Consider the following 23,320-nt stretch of genomic DNA (forward strand, 5'->3'; position numbering starts at 1 on the left):
TCCACAGGTTCCGCAGTGGAGAAACTGTCCAACCTCCTACAATTCACACAGTGTGTGTGGCCCCTGGGATGCACAGCGCCTCGAGGAGGGAAGGATGAATGTTCAGACAGCTGTGCATCTGGACCGGCACGTCAATAAGACAGCAATGCCATTGGAAACCCCAAGCCAGACCCATCCTGGGAGCGGTTAATGGGCACAGCGAAGAGTAACGAAAGCTAAGAGGGCTGAGACTCCTTTTAATTGCAATCTCCACGGGGTGTCCATCACTGTGCTGTCACCGTACGTCTGCAGGCGCTGGTCGTCTAAATATAAGCACATACTAAGTGGCATGCGTGTGCGACCGCAGCAGCGCCTCCGTGCCCTTTCACCCCGACCCGCTTGTGGGGTACGGAGCGAGAGTTCAAACAGCAGCAGCCTGCACTTACTCCTGTCTGAGAGGACGAGACGGGCGCCCAGCAGCGGGCCGCACTTACTGCTGTCTGAGGGCAACAAAAGGGCATGCACAGGCAGAACTTAAACCTGTCTGACGAGTGAGACGGGCATGTGTAGACTGTATTTACTCCGGTCTGAGAGGATGAGACCGACGCGCAGCAGCAGGTTGCACTTACTACTGTCTGACGAATGAGACGGACATGCACTTACTCCTCTTTGAGGGGGTGAGGCGGATGTGCACTTACCCTTACTCCTCTCTGTGGGGGTGAGGCAGACGTGCACCTACTCCTCTCTGAGAGGGAGAGACAGGCGCGCACTTACTCCTCCTCTGAGGGGATGACACGGGCGTGCACTTGATTTAGTTCTGCCTCCGAGGATGAGCAGGGCATACACAGGCTAGGGACGTCTCCTGAGCATCGTAGCCTCATTTTATTGACTGATTACCCAGGGAAGTTGTTCTGACTGCCGAAGCTGTATCTGGTGGCCTCAAGGTCCACTGCAGGGTGATGGTTTAAAAACTATTTTTCCCCAAGGGATAAACTAAAACTTGAAATCCTCATCCCTGGGGCATCCAGGGCCACTGCTGGGTGCCTGCAAAATTTGCCGGCTATACAAACATACTTCACAAACTCTGAATGCCACGGACGTGGAGTCATCCACATTTCTGGGTGGGTACAGTTGGCATGACGTGGCATCCAACCATTTGGTAATATGAACATTCCACCGTTATGATGGATTTCCGCAACAGCAAATTGAGTCCAATGGGTGGGCTTGTCAGTGTCCATTGATGGTCACTTGTAAAAGGGCAGTCACCTCCGGAGTACAGCCCCAGCTCACTGGCACGTGACACACCCATAGGCAGAACACTGTTTTCATGTGACGGTGCAAACACACATTATTCGGTTTTTTTAGCCAAAAGGTCTCGCCTTTGGGACCTTATAAGTGTTTAGGTTTCCTTGGTGCAACAACATTAACTGTTGCATGCCTAAACACTTATAAGGTCCCAAAGGCGAAACCTTTTGGCTATGCCAATGCTTGTTTAACGTGTCGTGAGCGGCCAGGCATCAGGTTTCCAACCAAATGTCATTTCCACTATGTACCTCTAGGCCCTGTGCTGGGGAAAGAGTTGTACCAGGAAGGACAGTAAATGACAGTGCAACCTGTCCAAAATAAAAATGCACCGCAGCAGTAACTGACTGCTTGCTATAGTGAACCCCAACATTTGCAGATGTGGACCATTCACAGCGTTTTCTTCCCACCTTCCTTCTTGCATCTTACGATTTCTTGCTCGCACTCTCTTCTCTATCTTTCTTCTCCCACCCAGTTTCTCCTTCTTTCTTTTCTTGGCTTGTTTGCCAATGTTTGGCTCTGTCTACCAGACAACAGTTGTTTTTTAGGATGTCAGTCAGATCAGTGTGAATATTTACTTTTTATTTTTGTTTATTGAAGCACGTGCCACTCACATTTCTTCTGTTTTTCTTTATTTCTGTCTTTGCTTGTTTTACTATAATCTTGCACTACAAAGAAAAGCACAACTTTGTGTTTTTTAGAAGACAAGTGGGGCTTTATTTATGCCAAGACTCTTCCCCACAAAAGTCCACTAAGAAGAGAGTCACATAGACTCCAGGGGATATTCAGGCTTCAATGTAGCTTACTTCAAGAGCTTTGATTTACACTAGGGGACCGATGCACGATACACCTGTGTCTCCGATGCCACCATCTGTCGAAACTTTGCTTCTACCCAGTGAGTGTTGTACCTGTACGTGAGCAGTGTGCTTGTGTAAGTGTAGGATAGCCACCAGGATTTGCGAGTCCATTGTGAGGGATGTGCCTCTGTGAATGCAGGATTATAAATCTCTTTTGTAAGTGTAGAGTAAGTGATCTACTCGTTGACAGTTGTATCTATGTGAGTGCAGAGTGAGGCATATGTCCTGGTGAGTGCAGATTAAGAGATGTGCCTATGTGAGGGCAGCTGTGTGAGTACGAAAGTCCCTGCATGTTATGTCTCTGTGTGCAAGCACTTTACAAGGGCTAAAACTACTGGCTTAAATAATGCTTTTTATGTGTTATGACTTTGACTTTCTGGATTACAGTGCAGGGAGTAGAAACACAGAGTGTGTATGAGAATGGTTGAAACTTTTGATATGGTAAAAGCAGACTCAGTTGAGTGAGGTCAAGGAGTGTTGAGATGTCATCTTAGTGAAGGGACCCAGATACTTTGTGTTGTAATCTCATATATCAGTTTTGGATTGTAGAGCACTGTGCCTAGTGCATTCTACATTCCCTATTAGCTGACGATTCTATTCTCTGGCAGTTGATTACTGACCAGCCAGAGGGAGAGCCACACTTTTCCACCCGGATGATTTAATGATAATAAACAAGACAATTTACATCTCAGATGACTCTTGTAAACTAACTGCATTTTTGGCGACGAGGATGGGATGCGAACCCACGCGTGCAAAGCACAATGGATTGCGCATTCCATCCTCGTCCCCAAAAATGTAGTAAGTTTACAAGAGTCATCTGAGATGTAAATTGTCTTGTTTATTATCATTAAATCATCCGGGTGGAAAAGTGTGGCTCTCCCTCTGGCTGGTCAGTAATCAACTGCCAGAGAATAGAATCGTCAGCTAATAGGGAATGTAGAATGCACTAGGCACAGTGCTCTACAATCCAAAGCTGACATATGAGATTACAACATATCCTCATTCGTTATTTAAACAAAGTAACAAAGAAGATAGGAATGGATAACATCAAAAAAATAGAATGACATTCATAAATAAGTGCATAGGGAAAAGTGGGAATTTCAGAAGTCTAAACTCTAACAAAGGGAAAGGGTAGGTGGTACATGTTCATTGACCTATTTACACAAATAAGTATATTATAAAGTAACAAGTTCAGGTGATGCCCCTGTTCCTGCCTCTGTTTCTGTAGATTTCCTTGCTGTGAGTCAACCTTCCTTGAGTCAATCTTCTCGGGAGGTAAGACTTTACAGAAATCGTTTTCCTCCTGGTTACTTGAAAGATTACATATGTAAATAAATGAACTTGTTACTTTATAATATACTTATTTGTGTAAATAGGTCAATTAACATGTACCACCTACCCTTTCCCTTTGTTAGAGTTTAGACTTCTGAAATTCCCACTTTTCCCTATGCACTTATTTATGAATGTCATTCTATTTTTTTGATGTTATCCATTCCTATCTTCTTTGTTACTTTGTTTAAATAAAGAATGAGGATATGTTGTAATCTCATATGTCAGCTTTGGATTGTAGAGCACTGTGCCTAGTGCATTCTACATTCCCTATTAGCTGACGATTCTATTCTCTGGCAGTTGATTACTGACCAGCCAGAGGGAGAGCCACACTTTTCCACCCGGATGATTTAATGATAATAAACAAGACAATTTACATCTCAGATGACTCTTGTAAACTTACTACACTTTGCTTGCACCAGAGCGCACAGCATCCTGGCTACGCTACTGGCTAAAAGAACAGTTTTACATATTAAAATTCACTTACCAGAAGAGGGTTTGACCCAGCATGCTATTGGAACAGCCAAAACAGAGCATGCTTGGTGAAAGGAAATAACAGAGATCAAGTTTAAAAACAAATGATATAGGGACGGGAAGATTAGAAGGCGGGGTGGCTAAAAGACAGGGTTCTGGGTGGAAGGGGTTTCAGAGTGAGAGGTACAAAAAATACAAGCAATCCCATGGGGTGCTCCAAGTAAAAGAAAAAAGAGTTTCCTTTGGTAGGCAATGAAAGGACACTACTTATCCATTGAGAACAATGCGAGATTGAAATGCTCCTGGGCAAAGTAACACAAGAACATGGAGAAAGCTGGCTGCACCCGAGAACTAAAAATTATACATTCCAATAGACACATCTCGTGGATTGATAATGAACCCTCAGTAAGAAAGGCTCCCATTGGGTGGTAAGTCGATCCAAGTGCTGGAAGCTCTGCTCTGGAATGCTTGGTCTCTAAGAATTAAACTGTGTAAACATCTGGAGGATGGGGTGGGGACCTTGAAATTAATATTTTGCACACTTGTTAATAGTGATTGATTTTGTTGCATTAGACGTTTTTTCAAATGGACTGGTGGAGCCCAGTCCAGCAGCTATTATGGAAGACCCCAGTGGTCTAGGGATTCAAGATAGTTGGGCAGATTACACTTAAGACAGGCCTGACAGAACATACTGGCAGCAGGATTGCAAAGTTGAGGCGCCATGAGAGATTTTAGGTCTCAAGCCTTGTTGTTCAAAAACTGAACCGCCGGGTTGTCAGAAAATAAACAATTCTATATTGTGAGCCAAGAAGATTACACTTAAACCCCGATTAGGAGTATTGTGGAATCTTATACGGAGATTCCCAGCAGTTGGTATTACAGTTACCTGCCGGAATCTACTCATGGAATTCCTGCTTTTATGATTTAAATCCCTTGCAATGGGGAATAACTGTGCCGACCCGGAATTATCGAATGGTGTTCCCAATGGTAGTAAATGCGTGCAGGAGTCATGTGCAGAGGAGGGCAGTGGATGGAATGTAAAGATGTCACCTGACAGGGGTTATCCTTTACTGTGGGTCATTGGAGGCGTGGAAAACGGGCCTGTGCTGCCCTGCAGCCAAAATCAAGTCCAGTGTTTCTGCACCTGATACACCAGGGGCTGGAGCACCAGATGCCGTATCATTGTGTGGAGCAGAATTCCATTCTGAAATTCCGACCTGCGCATTTTAAAATCCGGATCTTTGTTCTTTATGATCTCATATTAAGTGAATCATTTTCTTATGAATACACTACTCCTCTTACATACTTGTTGATTTTTCGCAAAAACATTATGTTTAAGAAACTAATGCATTTACAAAATGTAACAAGAAAGATGGGTTTAATGTAGTCTATATCAAATAGGAAAAAACATTTAACATCATTTAAAGACTAGATTAAGTCAAATGGGGTACACGACGACAGCAAATTGCTACATCAATTCAGAACTTCCAATGTAGACAACTTTTATGTATCCCTCTCGCCAGTCTCACGAGTTTACTCAGGGTTTCTCAAAAATTGAACTTGTCTGCTTCTGCCACAATCCTGGGGGGAATTGTCATGTAAACCTTTGGGGGCAAATTTTCAAAAAATGCATGACACGCAGCGCAGCTTCCAAAGAGGCTGCGCTGCATTGCGTGACAGGGAGGGAGTAGGAGGGCACCATATTTACAGAGATATGACTCTCTCCTCACCTTTCCCTTGCACCGGCACTGACTTCAGTTGCCGTGTGTCAGGCACACACCTTAGCGCTAGGTTGTGTGCCTGAGTTTAGCATAGGTTTTGTACAGGAAGTGTACCAGGGCACAAGTCCTATAAAAGGTAGTGGGGGACTAACCGTTAGGCAATATGCAAGGGACATCATGGTACGTGCCATCACAGTGCATGACATCATGACACGTGACATCACATGTGCCATTACCGTCAGTGAACTCGGGCAACCCAGTGTCCCTCAGAGCTTGGGTAAGATTGAGTTTGCTACAATAGGTTCTGACGGGTGTAACAATTGCTATGTGTCGCAAGAGAACTGATCACTATAGGCACTTCAAAGTTAAAAGATAATTTGATTATACTGATCAATCTAGGACACACCAAACACAAACACAATAAATAGGTTTAAGACTTTAAACATCCTTTGATTACTGCATGGAATATAAGGCTGTTGTACAGCGATCGTAAAGGACACAAAATAATAATAATAACAATGTAACACAACATGTAATGTGGCAGTGCAACATATATATATAAACAACATGTAACTATTACCAAAATTAAAGAACAAAATGGCAAAAAAACGTTAATGAAACTATCCGTCCAGTTGTTACATAAACGTTTCAGCTAGCCCCTGTGTTTCTATTCACAACGATTACAAGGGTGTCTTGGCTCCCGATGAGGTATTAATGGGCGTCAAAGTTTTGACTCTGGGTGTATGTGTTATTGGTAAAACATCATGCGGGTCTTCCTCAGGACTGTGTTGTGTCCTGCCAACAGCCTAAGTGAGTACAAAAATAGGCCCATGTTAGAAGGTGTGTCATTGGGATAGTTGTGGAAAAGGGGGAGTCAGTAATTGGACTCCCCGTGGTTGATAGAAGCAAATTGTTTAATTCTTCTTGGTCAAGGAATCCTACAGGACAGCGCTGCATGAGTGTGTGTCGTGAAAGGTGAGTAAATCAGGAGTATTAGGACTGGACGAATTGCTTCAGGTTCATGTCCAGCTTCTCAACTAATTCGACTCATAGTGGTAGAACTCACCCTGACGTGTTCAGGAAGGGTAACACTATTCTTTATGGTGATTGCTTGGTTGACCGTTTTCAAGTTGAAAGGTTCTCTGTTGTAAAATAATGTGTGAACAGGGATACTGTTTAAGATTAATGGATCATTGCTAGAATTACAGGCGACCTTGGAAGAAACTTTCCTTGTTAATTGCAGTTCAGTCCTGGTTCTTATTACAGAGTGACCTGAAAAATTTGTAAAATAGGACCTAAATTAGATGATTCCAAACCAACTCATGTTGGTGGAATTGGTGGGGAATCGGAGTGGTTCTATGTTTGGCTCACCTTGTCGGCTTTGCGATTGCAGACAGCGCGCCGACAGCCGCCTGCTTATTATGCTGAGCAAGGGCCGCTGCGTCAGAATGCCAGGAATGCGTGACTCATCACGTTTCATGGCGTTACTGCTAAGGTACCGAGTACGTCATGTATGGAACAATGTGGTGTCGGTGAATGTAGGCATGTGGTTACGAGGGGTAAACCACAACCTATTGCATAATTTAATTGCCATGATGGAGTGTGGCACAGTGAAAGTGAGCGTGTGGTGTATCACACCCGTGCAAGAACTGTAACATAGTTTTCTGTACATCAAATTGTAGAAGGATTGAATGTGGCCAGGTTGAGGCAGCTAGACCCTGAACCACCCTCCTTATAGGATTGAGTGCCTGTAGGAAGTGGCTTAAATGATTCAATAAATCTCTAAGCTCATTTTGTGTACGCTGTTATATGCCTGATTTCCTGGATGTAAAATGTAAAATGGGAATTCCTCAAGTGCAGGGCTGGACTGGCCGTAGCAGGACCTGGGCGTTTCCCCGGTGGGCCACCAAGTTGGTTGCCGGTATTGGGCCCCTGGGGGGCGTTTTTGTTACCGGGGGTCGGCAATATTGGCCGAGCAGTTCGCCAGGGCCGTTTTTCTTTCCCAGTCCGGCCCTACTCAAGTGGAGACATGGTGCAATCTCATAACCTCCATTGTTAAAAGAGTAACATCACATGTGAACCACTCAATCTATTGAGTCCTGCAGGCATGTGTTACAATATTGTTCTTTTTGCTTCTGATTAAACAGACATGGCTACATTGCTGTGACAATGTGAGTGGGTGTCCTAACAACATGTGTGACATCCATGGCATCCTGTCTGCAGATTGATAAACACATTATTGCATTTGTGAATATGGAAGTAGATAAGGTGACATCCTAACTCAGAACATACAGTTGTGACATGAATGTGTTGTTTGTGATTCGACAAACATGGCTAGATTGCATTGAGAATGCTATTCGGAGTCCTAAAAACATTTGTAAAGTCAGTGAAATCCTGTCTAACAATTCTCAATGTTTAAATACATTGTAGTATTTGTTCCGGATTGATGCAGTGACATCTTAACACAGAACATACAATTGAGTGACATCCTTTCAGAATATATTCGGAATATATTAACTAAGTAAGACAAGAGTGCCAGCATAGACATAGTTATTGTTGAAATAACACTTGGGTTGGTCTGGAAGGTTAGAATGGGTGGTGAGGCGCCCTGACAATTGGTAGCTTGTGATCAGAGACCCAGAAGTGTTATCTGTCTATTGATCTCTTCAGAATCATTCAGATCATTTGCAACTGTGTCTAAGGTATGTATCCATCTGCACTTGCTTGTGTTAAGTCTGGTTTGTAAGTCCCCTCCTCTAGGACTCTGTTTGATTTTCTCCAGAATCCCCCATTTAATGTCCTTAGCATTATGGCCTTTAGACTGGAAGTGATCTCCCAAGGGGGCACCCAGTGTCTTGCAATGAATCCTGCTACAGTGCTGTAGGATCCTTGCTTTGACTTTTTGTGTGGTTTCATGTCACACGGGCATGCAATCACATATATCACTCCTGTTGAGTTGCACCTAGTGTGGTGTCTCAAAGTGTAAGTGCGTTCTTTATACCTGAATTCCTTTCTTTCCACTGTGAGGTCACAAGCTTTTCAACGACCACATTTGAAGTGACTTACCAGTGGTGGTCAATTCAATTGGGATCGGAGGTCTGGTGTAAGTGTACTGTCCAGAAATGCACTCACTACAGAATCTGACGTTTTTGCCTTCCTAAAAAGGCAACCAACAGTTTTTCAGGCATGTTGATATCGGGACCCTACTAGGTTCCCAAACTTGTTAATGACCTTCTTGATATCATTGCTTCTTGGATTAAAGTTAGTGAAGCAAACTATTCTTTCTGTCGCAATGTTTCTTTGTTTGACTTCTATCAGGGTTTCTCAAGGGCAATACCATGCTCTTTTTCTGGCCTTTATGAGGAGTCCCTTCGGATAACCCCTGTCTCGCTATTTAGTCAATAATACATCAGTTTCGTTCAAGAAATCTGATCTATGTGTACAATTTCTTCTCAGCCTAAGAAATTGACCATACAGCAAATTGTCACGTAGATTTCTTGGGTGGTACGAATTGTATAGAAGGAGTGTATTTCTTTCCGTGGGTTTTCTAAACAGAGTAGTGAATATCTTGTCCTAGTCTATTTTGAGTGAGAGGTCAAAAAAGTGTATGGTCTCTCTGTCATATGACACTGATGACATGGTCAATTTTATATCAGGTAACCTGCCATTAACCAGAATGAAAAGTCTAATAGACTTAAACCTTCACCAGTCCAAATCAATAACACATTGTCAATGTAGCGTTTCCACATTGAGATGTCCAAAAATGGGTTGGCCAGATTGTAAATGTGTTCATCTACATACTTATCCATAAACAAACTCGCTAAGTTAGGTGCAAAGCTAGCTCCCATGGCTACTGCCTTCTGTTGGAAAAATAATTATTTTTGAAAAATAAAATAGTTTTATTCATAGCTATCTCTAATAAGTCGACTATGAATTCTGTGGGAACCCAGCATGTCTGTTCTCTTTTGTTGAGAAACTCGCGGACTACTTCAAGGGCCTGGTCCTACGGTATACTTGTGTACAGTGAAGCAACGTCTAATGTTGCTAAAAATTGTTTTTTTTGTCGAATTGTTGGATCTGATAGAGACTACTAGCTGCAGATTCCTTAAAGTAGAATTATCCCCAGACGTGAGACTGGATCCGTAATTTATTGTGCCCAGAATCCCTGCACGCCGGGGGTACAGCATCACGCGACTCCGACCTGACATTGTGCACGTATGTGATGTCAGCGAGGTCACATAGGTCCCACCCTGGCGCACCTACATCAGTTTTTTCCTTTTCCACGTGCAACGCGGATCCGGTACGTGCTCTTGGCCTGTTTTGGGCCTTTCTCTTCGCTTGTTGCGAGTGTGTGGGAACAGTGTGCGATTGCCATTGGGCTTTAAGACGTGCTTGTCTTGTGCAAGCCAGATGTCGGCGATGGACCCTCACCCCAACTGCGTGTGGTATTTGGGGGAACACCACGACTCCACTGATTGTGAGGCATGCCAGCAGATGAAACCGAAGTCCCGGCGGGAGCGCCGGATGAAACTTCTTTCAGCCCGCATGTCGCGGTTGGTGTCGTCACCACGTCCCGCCCCTGCGGAGGGTTTCATGAATAGTTGTTTCTGTCTTCCACATTGGCCTTCCCCCCAGGCCACAAGAGCGTCGCTCACCTGTTGGTAAGTGTCGCAGTTTGTCCCCGAGGGCTGATTCCCGGCCAGTTGGGGGCGTGGGCTCTCCGCGAGTGGTGCGGCCCCGCGTGTCGTCCCCCTATCTGTTGTTTCCCAGTGTGGGGGCGTCTAGAGCCCAGATGGAATCATATGCAGGGACTTCGCAGGCCTCGCTGGCTCCTCCTCCTCCTCCTTCCCCTCGTGGGACGTTTGCAGATCCCTTGCCTTGTACGGACCCTCCGTTGCGTCACCGGTGGCTGCGGGCCCGGCGCTGACTGGCTCGGATCCAGGTTCGGAGGATATGGTACCGTTGGGGTGTGGCCCTTCGAGGGTCCCTCCTTCGGACCACAGCGCCTCTGCTTCGTCGCAAACTCCTGCGGGAGTCCATGTGGTGTTGTGGGAGGTTGCCGGGGCTCAGGTCGCACTCCCGAGTCCCTCTCAGCACTCGGCACAGGCGGTGGCCTCATCCAAGGCTAGGGTGGCGCCGCTTAGGTGCCGGCGGCTGCTGGTCCTGGTGGCATCACAGGGGCTGGTGGATGGCCCTCCTCGCCCCGTCACGGGCCAAGGCTGCGGGGAGACCCCTCATCCTTCTCCATGTCCCTCTCGTCCCTCCATGCATGCGGCTGCCTCGTCGGAGGTCGGATCGGCGCCTTTCCAGTGCCGCTCCTTCGTTGCCCCGGCTCCGGCCCAGCCCCGGTCTCCTGCGCCATGCGCTGTGGTGGAGGTTGTCCCGGCGTCTCCTTTGGTGTCAGATGATGATGGCCTGCCTCAGATTGCGGACTCTACACGGCCAGGCCGACGTCGGATAATTGACTCGTCTTCGGACGCCTCCTCTTCTCCTGAGGTTCGGCGCTTGCTGGTTTCTTTCTCTCCAGAGGCGGGCTGCCGCGTCGTGGCTTTCCCCCCAGATGTCGTCTAAGGATGGCTCCTCGCTGTCACCATGGCCGCGGTCTTTGCCGGAGGCACCGCAGGTCCCTCACTCCTCGATCCCTCTACCTCCTTCCCAGTCCTGGCCTTTCCTTCCTCTGGTTGGCTTGGGGGACGGCGGCCTTAGCTTGCAGCAGTCGCATACTGTTGCTTTCTCCTCCATGGGGCCCTACGGAGGCGGGTGCTGCCTTTGCGCACGCTGTTTCAACGGCTGTGGGGATTTAGCGCATGGGTGATCCGGCTGCACATTTCCCGGCGGATCATTTTCTGGAGGTCCTCCATCAGGGTTCTGGTGGTAGGGAGCTGCTGCTCCCCTTCGAGGGTTCGCTCCATTCTTCTCTTTTGGGGGCATGGGGCCGCCTCGCCACGGGGGACCCGGTGCCCCACACCTTCTGCACCGCCACCAACCGGCACCGCGTGATCCTGTGTGTCTTTCTCTTCATTCTTCTACCAGCGGCTCTCTTTTGCAGAATGCCTTCCCCTCTTTGCCACGGCTGTTGTCTCCCATCGCGGGAGGCCCATTGGCTTCACTCCTGGGGGCACAATATGTTCGCCTCCACCAGTGCGACTCTGAGGGCCCTTAACACTCTGTGTGTTTTGGCTAGGGCCACTTCTCCCTTATGTCTGCCGCTTCTCAGGAGGGTGCCTGCGTTGATCTGCGGCACCATGTGTTGGATGGCCGGGAGCTGGCGGCGTTTATTCTTCGCTCCGCTCTGGACATTTCAGAGGTGCTTGGTCGGGCCATGGCTTCTTTGGTCGCACTCCGTCGGCATACCTGGCTTAGGGACAGTGTGTTCCCAGAGAAAGTTCGTGAACGGCTGGTGGACCTTCCTTTCGATGGTGCTCTTTTGTTCCACGCCCCTGCAGACTCGGCTGTTCAGAGGTTCTTGGCGGGGATTTGGGAGTTGATCTGGATTCTGTGAGGTGTTCCCCTATTGGGGCGGGTTGCCCCCTGTGTGTTCTGTATGGTACTGTGCATTCAGGTTCCTTGGTTAGGGCCCTGATGCTGTTGGCTGCTAGTTGGCCCTTTTTGTGATTGTGATTTTTTGGCTTTTGCTGAGCCATGTTGGCCCTGAGATTGGCCTTCTGTTGTTTTTCTTGGCTGCGTGGCAAGCTATCTGTGGGTTCTCCGCAGGTCCTTTCTGTTTCCTCTGCTGCTGAAAGTTTTTCCTAAGAGGGTTCCCAGTCTCGGGACATCACTTGCCCTATGTGTGGTTCTGGTAGCTGTTATATAGCTCTGTCATGTGCTGGGGAGGTGGGGTCACCTTCGGGCCTCTGCTCTCCGTGGCGTCACGGTATGTCGCTGGTGCGTTCCTCTTGCTGAGGGTTTTGAAATGGCTCACGCTGTGCCCCGGGCTGTCCTTCTCCGGGCTCCGGGGTAGCTGCGTTATTGGCCTGGTCTGGCTTGCTGTCGGCGGTCTGTTGTCGTAGCTCTGCCTGGTTCCGCTTCTTGTGCGTGAGCCGTGTGTGTGGACCTCTCCTTTGGGGGGTGTCCAGGGCCTTCTTGGTCTTCCTGGCCTCTGTCTTTGGCTGGCATCTGGCTTGTCCTGGGTGCACCGTTCCGTGCGTTGTCCGCAGCAACTGTGCCTGTGGTGCCGACCTGCTGTTCCTTGTGTCTCTGTGCCTTCTGGCTCTTGGCGGGATGGTCGTCCTTGCCTTGTCTGTTGCTTGCGGCTGGGGTGTGTTGGCCATCTTTCAATGGGCCTGTCTTCAGTTCTCCCTTCCCTCCTGGGGTGCCGGTGGTTCTGGAGTTTCTCGAGTTTCTTGTGCCTCCTCGGGTGCTGTCTGTCCCTGCGGGGTGTCGGGCGGTTACCCCTGGGCGGCCTCGGGCTTCCCGTCTGCTATGCCTGCCTTATTGCTGAAGGCAAAGTTCTGTCTTGTTGATTACCTTCTCTCTACCTCTTCTCCTTGGAGTCTCTAGGTTGCTCTTCTTCCTAGGTGCCCCTCTTCATTGCTGGGGCCTTGGGCTCCTGGTGGAGATTCATGATACCTTGTATGGGTGTGGGGCTCTTTGGCCTCCTTTAACCCTGCCCTCGTTTCTCCTGCTGCTTGACGGCGGGCTACCTCTCTTCTTGTCTTCCGCATCCCCTCTGGGGTTGGGGGGTCTTCTGGCTGCGGGGTTCCCCTTGCCTGGGGGGACAGGTTTCTGTCCCTGTCAGTTGGCCTCGTCCTATGTGGACTCTCTATTGTGTCCAGGCGGGTGGGGTCCTCTTGCAGACCCTCCTCCCCCTTGGGTATAGCTAGGGAATCTATTCTACGTTAAGGAATGTGCGGCTACATGTTATCAGGACATTTCTTCATATGTTCTTTGTCTCTGGGGGGGGGGGGTTATTTCCGTACTGGCAGGGTTGCTGATCAGGGCGGTGCTCTGTTCTTATTCTTTTCCCTGCCCTTAGGGGCTGCAGTGTCTGGCACTGCCCCTTATGGTGTTGTGCCTCACCATTCCTTTTCTATGTTTCTGTTCTTTCGCACGCTGTTCCTATACTGTTTCCATACTGTCACAGTTTTGTCTGATGGCTCCCCGTTGTGACGCGGAAAAGTTCTCAGTAGAACACTGATGTAGGCGCACCGGGGTGGGACTTATGTGACCTCGCTGATGTCAGGTACGCGGACAACATCAGGGAGGAGTCGCGTGATGGCGCGCAGGGATGCTGGGCAAAGAGTTTCCGGATCCAGTCTCACGCCTGGGGATAATTCTACGTTAAGGAATATGTGGCTGGAATCGTCTCTACCAAATACATTGTTACCGAAGGTAAGTAACTTATACTTCTTGACCAGTTGTATGACTTCCATTGTGTCCCTTAGGTAAGACCTGGTCTTCTCAACCCATGGTTTCAGAAATGTGTCTATGTACATGTTGAGTGGTTCTAAAATGGAACCACATCCAGAAACAATGGGTCTCCCTGGTAGATGTTCGAGGTCCTTATGTACTTTGGGGAGAGTAAATATTGTGGGTAGACGTGGATTGGTGTTATTGAGGTATTGGAATTCGAGTTCGCTTAGGAAACCTTCATCTCTGCCTTTCTGGGTTAGTTTGTGGATCAATTTGGCAATCTCCTCAGTGGAGTCCTTGTTGACCCTTCGATAACTATCCTGGGCTCCCAGTTGTTTCTGTGATTTAGTCGGTGCTATTTTGTATGACTATAGTTTCCGCCTTGTCTGTGGCTTTGATGACAATCTCTCTGTTGTTATGCAGTGCAGTGAGACTTTCTTTTTCTTCCTTTGTGATATTGCACTTGATGTATTCCCGGTCCTGAATAAATCCATTACTTCTTTAAGAACTATTTGTTCAAAGGCGAAGATTTTTTGTGTGACAAGATAGGCAGCTGGTGTGAAAGTAGAGGGGGCCTTAAGTTAGTGGCTGTCGTTTGTGATACGGGAATGGATTATTCCTGAAGAAATATTTAAGCCGTATTTTTCTGAAGAATTGTTGTAACTCAATTCTGGTGTTAAATGTGTTTGGAGCGGATGTGGGGATGAAAGAAAGCCCCTTTGCTAAAATGCTTTTCTTCCAGATTTGGTAAGTGTTTAGGGCTATGTTTATTATTGGACCTGCTGGTCCATGTGGTGTTATGTCTAACCTGACATCTAGTTCTGGTAAAGATACAGGTTCTGTCATTATTTGGATGTGTCCTGGTTCCCTTACTACCATCTGTAGGTCTGTCTCTGGGTGGGGATCTCCCCGTAGTTCTCCTGTGGGTAAGATCGCAAACTTGTGTTCCCTTTCTGCATGCTTTGGCCCATGTTTCACCCTCTTGTTCTGCCCCAGTTCTGTTCTTGACCTCGTACTCTGTGGGTCCCCCATAGATTGTCCCCTAAAACAGAGGACCCAATGTTTTGTTAGGCAGTGCCTTGATTGTGTATGCGACTATTGTTACTGGGCCCAGGCCTGTCTAAGTCACTGTCTGACCCACTCCCAACTGAAGAATCAGAAGAGGTGGTGAACCTTCTTGGTCCTTGTCTGCTTCTATTCGTGAAGAAGCCCTGACTATCTTGTTGATAGAAGTCATGATTTACTCACCTTCAAGGACACAAACTCATGCAGTGCTGTCCTGTAGGATTCCTTGACCCGGAGAATTAAACAATTTGCTTCTATCAACCACGGTGAGTCCAATAACTGACTCCCTCTTTTCCACGACTATCTCAATGACACATCTTCTAACGTGGGCCCATTTTTATACCCACTTTGGCTGTTGGCAGGACACAACACAGTCCTGAGGAAGACCCACATGATGTTTTACCAATAACACATGTATTCAGGGTCGAAACGTCGACGCCCATTAATATCACGTACGGAGCCACTACACTCTTGTAATCGTTGTGAGTAAAAACACAGGGCCTAGCTGGAACGTTTATGTAACGACTGGACTGATAGCTTCATTACGTCTTTTTGCCATTTTGTTCTTTAATTTTGGTAATAGTTACACGTTGTAAATATATATGTTTCACTGTGACATTACATGTTGTGTTACTTTGTTATTATCATTATTTTTTGTCCTTTCCAATCGCTGTCCAACAGCCTTATATTCCATGCAGCAATGAATGGATATATAAAGTCTTAAACCTATTTATTGTGTTTTGTTTTGTGTGTCCCAGATTGATCAGTATAATCAAATTATCTTTGAACTTTGAAGTGCCTATAGTGATCAGTTCTCTTGCGACACAAAGCAATTGTTACATCGGACAGAACCAATTGTAGCAATCACACTGGAAGTGACATCACAAGAGTGACATCAGATATTTAGACCTCACACCAGCTTTTTCAGGTATATCATGAGTACATTTAAGTTCATTATGAGATTTAACAAATCAGATTTGCGTCGGAGTTGTGCCAAAAAAAGTGGCGCAACGCTGACGCAAAATCTGGCCTCAACTAATACATTTATGTTTTTTAAAACCCTGACACAAAGAAATTGCACCCATGAGAAACATGGTAGGAGATCTTTTCTGCTTAATTTGCTGCAATGTCTGCATTTTTAAATATGTTATAGGATTAAGGCACCTGCTGCAGAGAGCTTTGTGTGCCCAGTAAATCTCAGGGAATAGTAATAAGGGTAAGATAACTCTGCTGGCGAGATCTTTGTTTTGTGTTGTTCGAGATATGAATCAAAGTAGTATAGAAGGTTAATGTGTTTCCTGCAAAGCACATCATGTAACATCCAGATTACAGATTTTTATTTTATATAGATAGGTAAGTGGGTTACTACTTTCAACACAGACGTCCCTTTGCTACTTGCAGTTCATAAAGTGTAATCTTTCTAATATAGCGCAGTGATCTATGAAGAGCATGCAATTCCTGCAACTTGTAATCCTCATGGTGTTACGTAACACAGCCTGTATATTGATTTACATACTTTGTCAATGTACAATGTGTATGTTCCGTAAAGTGCTCCGGCATCCTGTATTCGCATGAGTAGTGCTACAAAAGAAATAAAATAGTGCTATATAAATTGTTATTTGTGTAAATGTTGGGACAGACAAACACATTTGGCATTCTTACAGTGCATGTACTTATATGCAGGGACTGAAAAAATACAAAAGCGTGCCATTCTTAGAAGTGATAACGAGCTGTGTGCTTTTGTTTCCCCTCCGTTGCATTTAAGTGTGAGGTTCCAGACCGTGTCCAGTCAGGATACTTGATCTAAAGGAGGCATGATGGCCCCTTAACTTTGGCCTTTATCTCTGGCCCAGCTGGAGGTGGAAGGAAAAAAGCCCTCTTCCCAGCCTGCACTTTGCTACTGGGAATGGATAGCAGACAACATGCAGGTGCTGCTGAACGTGTCCCGGTGTCTGAAAATTACACAGGGACAAGTTCAGCATATTTCTGTGGGGCTCAACTGCTTGGCAGGGTGGAAGGCATCCTCCCTGTGAAAATATTGGGTGGATGCTGTGTACTAGTGTGTTCCCCCGACTTGTGCCCTGAAGTGTACCCTTCATGAACAAACTATGCCTAGACAAGTTCAAACACGTTTCCCACTTTGTATGTGTGCTGCACAGTGCAGCAAGCATGCAAAGTAGGAAAAGATCAGAAAAATGAAAGATTCTCCTTTTAACGCCTCCTTTTAAATGGCGTTACCATTTGGTGCTAAACCCTCTCTGCAGTTGTTTGTAGATAGGTTTTTGCATTAAAAGGCTTGGGAGTCTGCATTGGGAATTCCTATGTACCACCCATGTAACGCCCCCATGGCGCTACGTGACACAAAGCAGTGTTTCGTGCTGCTTTGTGTTACTTTCAGGGTACTTTAACAGCGCATAAAACGTTTTGCAGTGGAAAGTAAATTAATAAAGAAAATATTTTGAGCTGGTTAGTGGCACTTTTGTGACACAAACCCAGCACAAAATGTTTGAAAATCTACCCTTTGGTATTTGAGCAGATTTGGGTAACCGCAGATTAATATTTCCTGACAGATGCACTACTTTTATCATCAAGTCATATCTCCCCATGTTGATGCATGCACCTAGCACTAAACTCTAGATGGCTCATTTACAAAAACTGAAAAAAATGACTGAATTAGTATTTGTCCAATGTACTAATCATGTGGTGTGGGGCACATTTACTAATCCCACGAAGGTCCCTGTTTATCTGTCAGCCTGTACATGATCCCCACATGGCAGGCGCCCTAGACATCGTCTGCTCCTGTTCAATGGATGCACATATGGAGCGCATTTAGTTCAACCAATCAGAAATAAAGTAGGAATTGTACTGTTTTCCAATGTCTAACCTTAAATTAGTCCTGTTTCCATGCTCCTAGGAAGCCTAGGAGCATGCACACGGGACTGTGTGAGGAGCTTTCACTCTTGATATAGACTACAAGTTAGGATGCCATTAGTTGAACAAATAAGTCTGACACTCCATCTCTATTTTATTTTATTTACTTTCTAGCTGCCCTTTCCAAAGTCTTTTCGCTGCTTCATTTCAAGATCGAAGAGTCTAAAGACCTGACTGCTGAGCAACTAAAGAAGGTGGTGCAGTCATACGGAACTATGGATCACAACCAGAGGGACTGCTTTGTCTGCTGCGTCCTTTCCCATGGAGATACAGGCACCATCCTTGGTACTGATGGACAGCAAGTTGCCATTCGAGAACTGACTGTCTGCTTCACTGCTCAGAATTGTCGCTCTCTGGCAGGTAAACCCAAGGTCTTCTTCATCCAGGCTTGCCAAGGTGAGTCATATCATCGTGGAGTGGTGCTGGAGGCGGACAGCACGTGCCCAGCATCTCAGTGTGATACCGACGCGAACACGCCAACCGAGTGCATTCCAGACGAGGCAGATTTCTTGGTGGGCATGGCAACCATGAAGGATTATCTTTCCTACAGGAGCCCAACTGAAGGAACCTGGTACATTCAGTCACTCTGCCAGCATATGAAAAAGAGCTGCCGCAGGTACGCGTGCTGTGACTTTCCTACAGCTTGGTCTTACCAGCAGGGATTTTGTAAGCTAATTTAAAGCTATAGTATTTCAATTATGTTCATTTGCATTATTTATGAGTAGTAGTAAATACAATCACAGTAGAGGAAAGTGATCTCCCATCAGATCTAAAGCGAGCTTGTTGACCTGTTGGTTTTCTTGAGGTCCCTAAAGTCTAACCTTCCAGAGCCTCAGCCTGGGAGTGAATAGCCCGGTAGTGACAGATGCACCAAATAGCAGATTGGAGACACTGTCCCACCTGTGCCCTGGTGCGCCCTAAATGGTTTGCATCCAGAACAAAGCGGGATAGTACGCCTGATTATGTCCAATTGTGCTATCCCCAATGCCGGTGCAAACTCTGTCAGATCGTACCTGTGCAAGGGAGAGCATCTGAGTGAAAGATGGAGGTCCTGTTTGAAACTGCAGCTCCATCTTCCACTGTGAGAAGACTTGGCCTCCTTTTGAACAAAGGCATGGATTGCCCTACACCCTGGTGCACTGTGTATCAGCCTATACGGGGATACCTGGTTGTCCCTGAGACCCTCGAATTCCCCTCTCATGCAGGTGCCCGGACCTCTTTTCAGGTGCACAATTCATGTGCCACCCAAAAGTTTCTTTGCCCTTGCGCCCACATCCATAATATGGTGAGGGCACAAAGGTAAATTGGTCCCCCCATTTGCATGGTGCAATGCACCCCTAGAAAACACAGGAACACCACTCGGGATCGCACAAAGGCATATTTCACACCAATGCAATCCATATTACAGAAGAGGCCAAACACACTAGGGCTGCCGCAAGGATGCAAAAAGCAGGCATAAACAACAACTGAACATATGAGGCTGAGCTAGAAGACCTGTTAAACCCACACCTACATCCAAACTATCTACTACCTCCATGGTCTTTTTTTATGTGGCAACATGCCTGAGTTGGAATTCCAGGCCTGAAATGGCAAAAATTAAAAAAATATATATATTAAAATAAGCTACTTGTTTTTTTGTGATCAAGGGTAAATAAGAAATTGTATCATAAATTGCAAGCCGTGATTAAATGGGTCTCTCAATTCTTTCTTGGTTTCCCAGAGGGGATGACATTCTCACCATACTGACAAGAGTCAACCAGGAAGTCAGCGGCAAGTATGACAAGAAGAACCAGGGGAAGCAGATGCCGCAGCCGAGTTTCACACTCAGGAAAAGACTCATCTTTCCAATAAACTAGCACAAGCCCTGGGCAAATGAGTGTGTCAATGGGCCCAGGGGGAGCTGGAATCAGCATCTATTCAAAATTGTGTTCTCTCTTCAAAAAGAAGTCATGGTGACAAGAGACAACCTGACGTGGCCTCCTATTATTGGCTCTCAGTGTTGTTGAACTGCTCAAATGTTTTAGTGATTTTAATAAATAAACCAGATAAACTACCTTAAAACGTCAAATATTCTTATTTAATAGTATATCTTCTTTTTTATGTAGGCCGGTGTTCAAATCATGATATTTCCAAGCACAGAAGTAAATAATACCAGTTTACTGGTACTCATTTCACCCGTAATGGAAGGACAAAACAAAAGGTCAATTTTTCTGCTCTGCAATGTAATCCTGTGTTCTAAGGTTTACACATGGACCCTAGTAGAAGGCATGCTATTTCACTGTACTATGGTTCCAGATCATGTCAGCTAAAGCAATGTAAATAGGGTCCATGAAATACTAGGCTACTTTAACACGCAAGATCCTTGTGTGATATGTAGTAGTCACCTTAATGCAGCTATCCTCCTGACATGTACACTGAGGTGGAAAAATGGAAGTCGGATTGTTTAGGCCGCTGTGTGTCAGACGTAGGTAAGCTATAAAAAGATATACTGGTGTTATAATTTTCTTTTTTTTCTTTTTTTTTAATTCTTTTTATTAACTCACACAAATAAGAAAACAAAAACACGAACATAAAAATACACTGGGTGGCATCCAAACATACAATAAATGTTGTCACATCATCCAAGTTACGAAATACAATGCAAATAATACCAAACGGGTTCAGGGATCCTCCGACACAACATGATCTTCCGGTTTAGCGAGGGGAACACAAATATCTCCTCTGTACACATTCCAGGCCCCCCAAATTTCCCCCCACTTCCTGGGCCTACCCCTGGCCACGTACACAGCTCGCTCTCTAAACATGCACCAGTCCAGGTCCTCTATCCATTTCCCAATATGTGGGGGCTGACTAGCCCCCCATAGCTGAGCGATATTGCGCTTGGCAATAGCCCATGCAAGCGTGACCCATACCTTTCCGTGAGACGTAAAATCAGTTGGTTCCCAGACATTCAAGAGACAACAACATGCTTCCAACTCAAGGCCCACTCCCCACACCTCGCGTATCTTATCATGAACTGTGGTCCAATACCCCCGGATGACAGTTCAGTCCCATAACATATGCATAAACGTTCTAGTCTCACCACATCCCCTTCTACACTCACCACTAGTAGCCAAACCCATTCGCACCAAACGCGGGCCGGTAACATAGCAACGATGGAGGACCTTCAATTGCACCAATCGGAGTCGCATTTGGATAGCGATTACCCGTGGGGAGGTTACCGCCTCCCTCCAGTCTTCATCGTCTAGGAGCATCCCGTCCGTGGTCCATTGTTCCCTAAGAGCCATGAGTGGATCGTCTGTGTGATTAATTAGCTTTTTATAGATCAAGGAGATCGTTTTCGTCGGAAGATGACCGTCCAACACCCGATCCTCCAGTGGGGAAGCCTCCGGGGGCGTAACTACCCGCCAGCAGCGCATGTCTAATCTGTATGTAACAAAACCGCTCACTCTCCTGCAAGTGATGCAGTACCTGAAGAGCCACAAACGTAAGGATCCCATCCTTGCCCCACATATCTCCCACCTGGGAAATCCCAATGAGGTCCCACTTTTCAAAACCTTTAGTCTTCCATAAACTACCCATGGTTTCAGCATTCCACAGTGGCGTGGCCAAAGTTATTTTCCCATCCCATTTAAGGGAACGATTAGCCTCATGCCACACCTGAACAGCTACCGCCGCAGGCCCAACCAAGGGAAGGCGCCCCCGTCTGGCATACAGTGCCCTAGAGTACTCTCCACCGGGTAACTGGCCGCGATCCATAGCATATCCGGGGTCAAGCGGCGATCCATAAATAGCGTGATTAATAGCCGCCAGCCTTAGGCGCCCAATAATACTTCCGGATATTCGGTAGGCCAATCCCCCCGTCGTACCACTGCAGAGTTAGTTTAGAAAACGCAATCCGCGGCCTACCATCCCAAAGGAGCTGCCTCTGAAGAGACTCAATCTCCTTAAAGTAAGAGGGGGGAACCGGGTCCATGGAGTTTTGGAGTGCGTACAAGAAACAGGGAAGAGCCACCATTTTGAACAGGACGGCGCGTCTCAGCAGGGAGAGCGGCAGCGACTTCCACTGCACCACGTCCCTCCGGAATCTAGACAGCTGTGGCAACAAGTTATTGTTATACCTACTCTGGGGATCTAAAGACACAAAAATGCCAAGATACCTAAACCCCTCCAACTCCAATCGGACCGGACAGCCCGCGGGGACATCGGGGGGATCACCACTTAAAACAAAGAGAACAGACTTTGCCCAGTTAATGGCAAAACCGGAATATCTTCCAAACACCGCCAGAACGTCCAGAAACACAATCAGAGAAGTCGGGGGGTGGACAAGTATAATAAAATGTCATCCGCATAAATGGATATCTTATCCTCCCACTCGGACGTCCACCTAATCCCCTTAATCGATCTGTCCCAGCGGACCCACGCAGCAAGCGGCTCAAGCGCAAAGGCAAATAACAACGGGGAGAGAGGACATCCCTGTCTGGTGCCCTTCCCCAAGGCAAAGTCAGCAGATCTGCGATTATTTACTACAACCCTAGCCAGCGGATCGGAATATAAAAGGCGGACCCAAGAAACAAACTCCGGACCAACGCTCAACTTGCTCAAGACGGCAAAGAGATAAGGCCACTCGACTCTATCAAAAGCCTTGGTGGCATCTAGGGACAACAGAACCGTAGGCTCGTGTATTTTCGATGCGCCACCCAGGACCCCGGGCAACCTGCGCAAGTTAAGGGCAGTATTGCGGCGGGGCATAGAGCCGGACTGGTCCGGATGGATCAGTGTCATAATGACCTTAACCAGTCGAGTCGCGAGCAATTTTGCTGCTAAAACCTTCAGTTCGGCATTCAGAAGGGAGATCGGCTGGTATGAGAACCATTCCGTCTTCGGTTTGCCCTCCTTGTGCAGGACTACAATATTTGCGATACACTGATCGTACGGAAGCCGGCCCCTCTCCCTGCTCTCGCTAAACATATCCCTAACGAAGGGAGCCAATTTGTTTGCATTCACTTTATAGAGCTCTATGGGAAGCCCATTGGGGCCAGAGGCCTTTCCAGAGTGAACCCCTCTAATGGCCTGCGCCACTTTGTCATTCGTGAATGGAGAGTCTCGGTAGTCCCAGTCCGCATCGGAGAGGGTGGGCATTGGAATGTCACGAATCATCTCTGCATTCTCGGACTCAGTGTACCTGCTTTCGGCCGCATACACCGCCGTGTAGTAGCCAGCGAATTCGTCCGCAATCTGCTGCGGATCCGTTATTTTATCCGAGCCGACGGTCTGCAGCTCCGGTACCAACCGCGACGCCCATTCCCC

General features: G+C 46.8%; 1 protein-coding gene across 2 annotated transcripts in view; it reads left to right on the forward strand.

Annotated features, from left to right (window-relative positions):
• Positions 1 to 20,078, forward strand: part of CASP8 (caspase 8) — a 188,175-nt gene extending 168,097 nt beyond the window's left edge. For both annotated transcript variants that reach the window (XM_078680213.1, XM_078680214.1), the window contains 2 exons: positions 18,125 to 18,626; positions 19,731 to 20,078. In XM_078680213.1, coding sequence (XP_078536339.1) covers positions 18,125 to 18,626; positions 19,731 to 19,866 — 638 coding nt within the window. In that variant the 3' untranslated portion in view covers positions 19,867 to 20,078. The remainder of the gene's footprint in view (positions 1 to 18,124; positions 18,627 to 19,730) is intronic.
• The last annotated feature ends 3,242 nt before the right edge of the window (positions 20,079 to 23,320 follow it).

The sequence above is a fragment of the Lissotriton helveticus genome, chromosome 3_1, assembly GCF_964261635.1.
Source record: "Lissotriton helveticus chromosome 3_1, aLisHel1.1, whole genome shotgun sequence".
Lineage (NCBI taxonomy): Eukaryota > Metazoa > Chordata > Amphibia > Caudata > Salamandridae > Lissotriton > Lissotriton helveticus.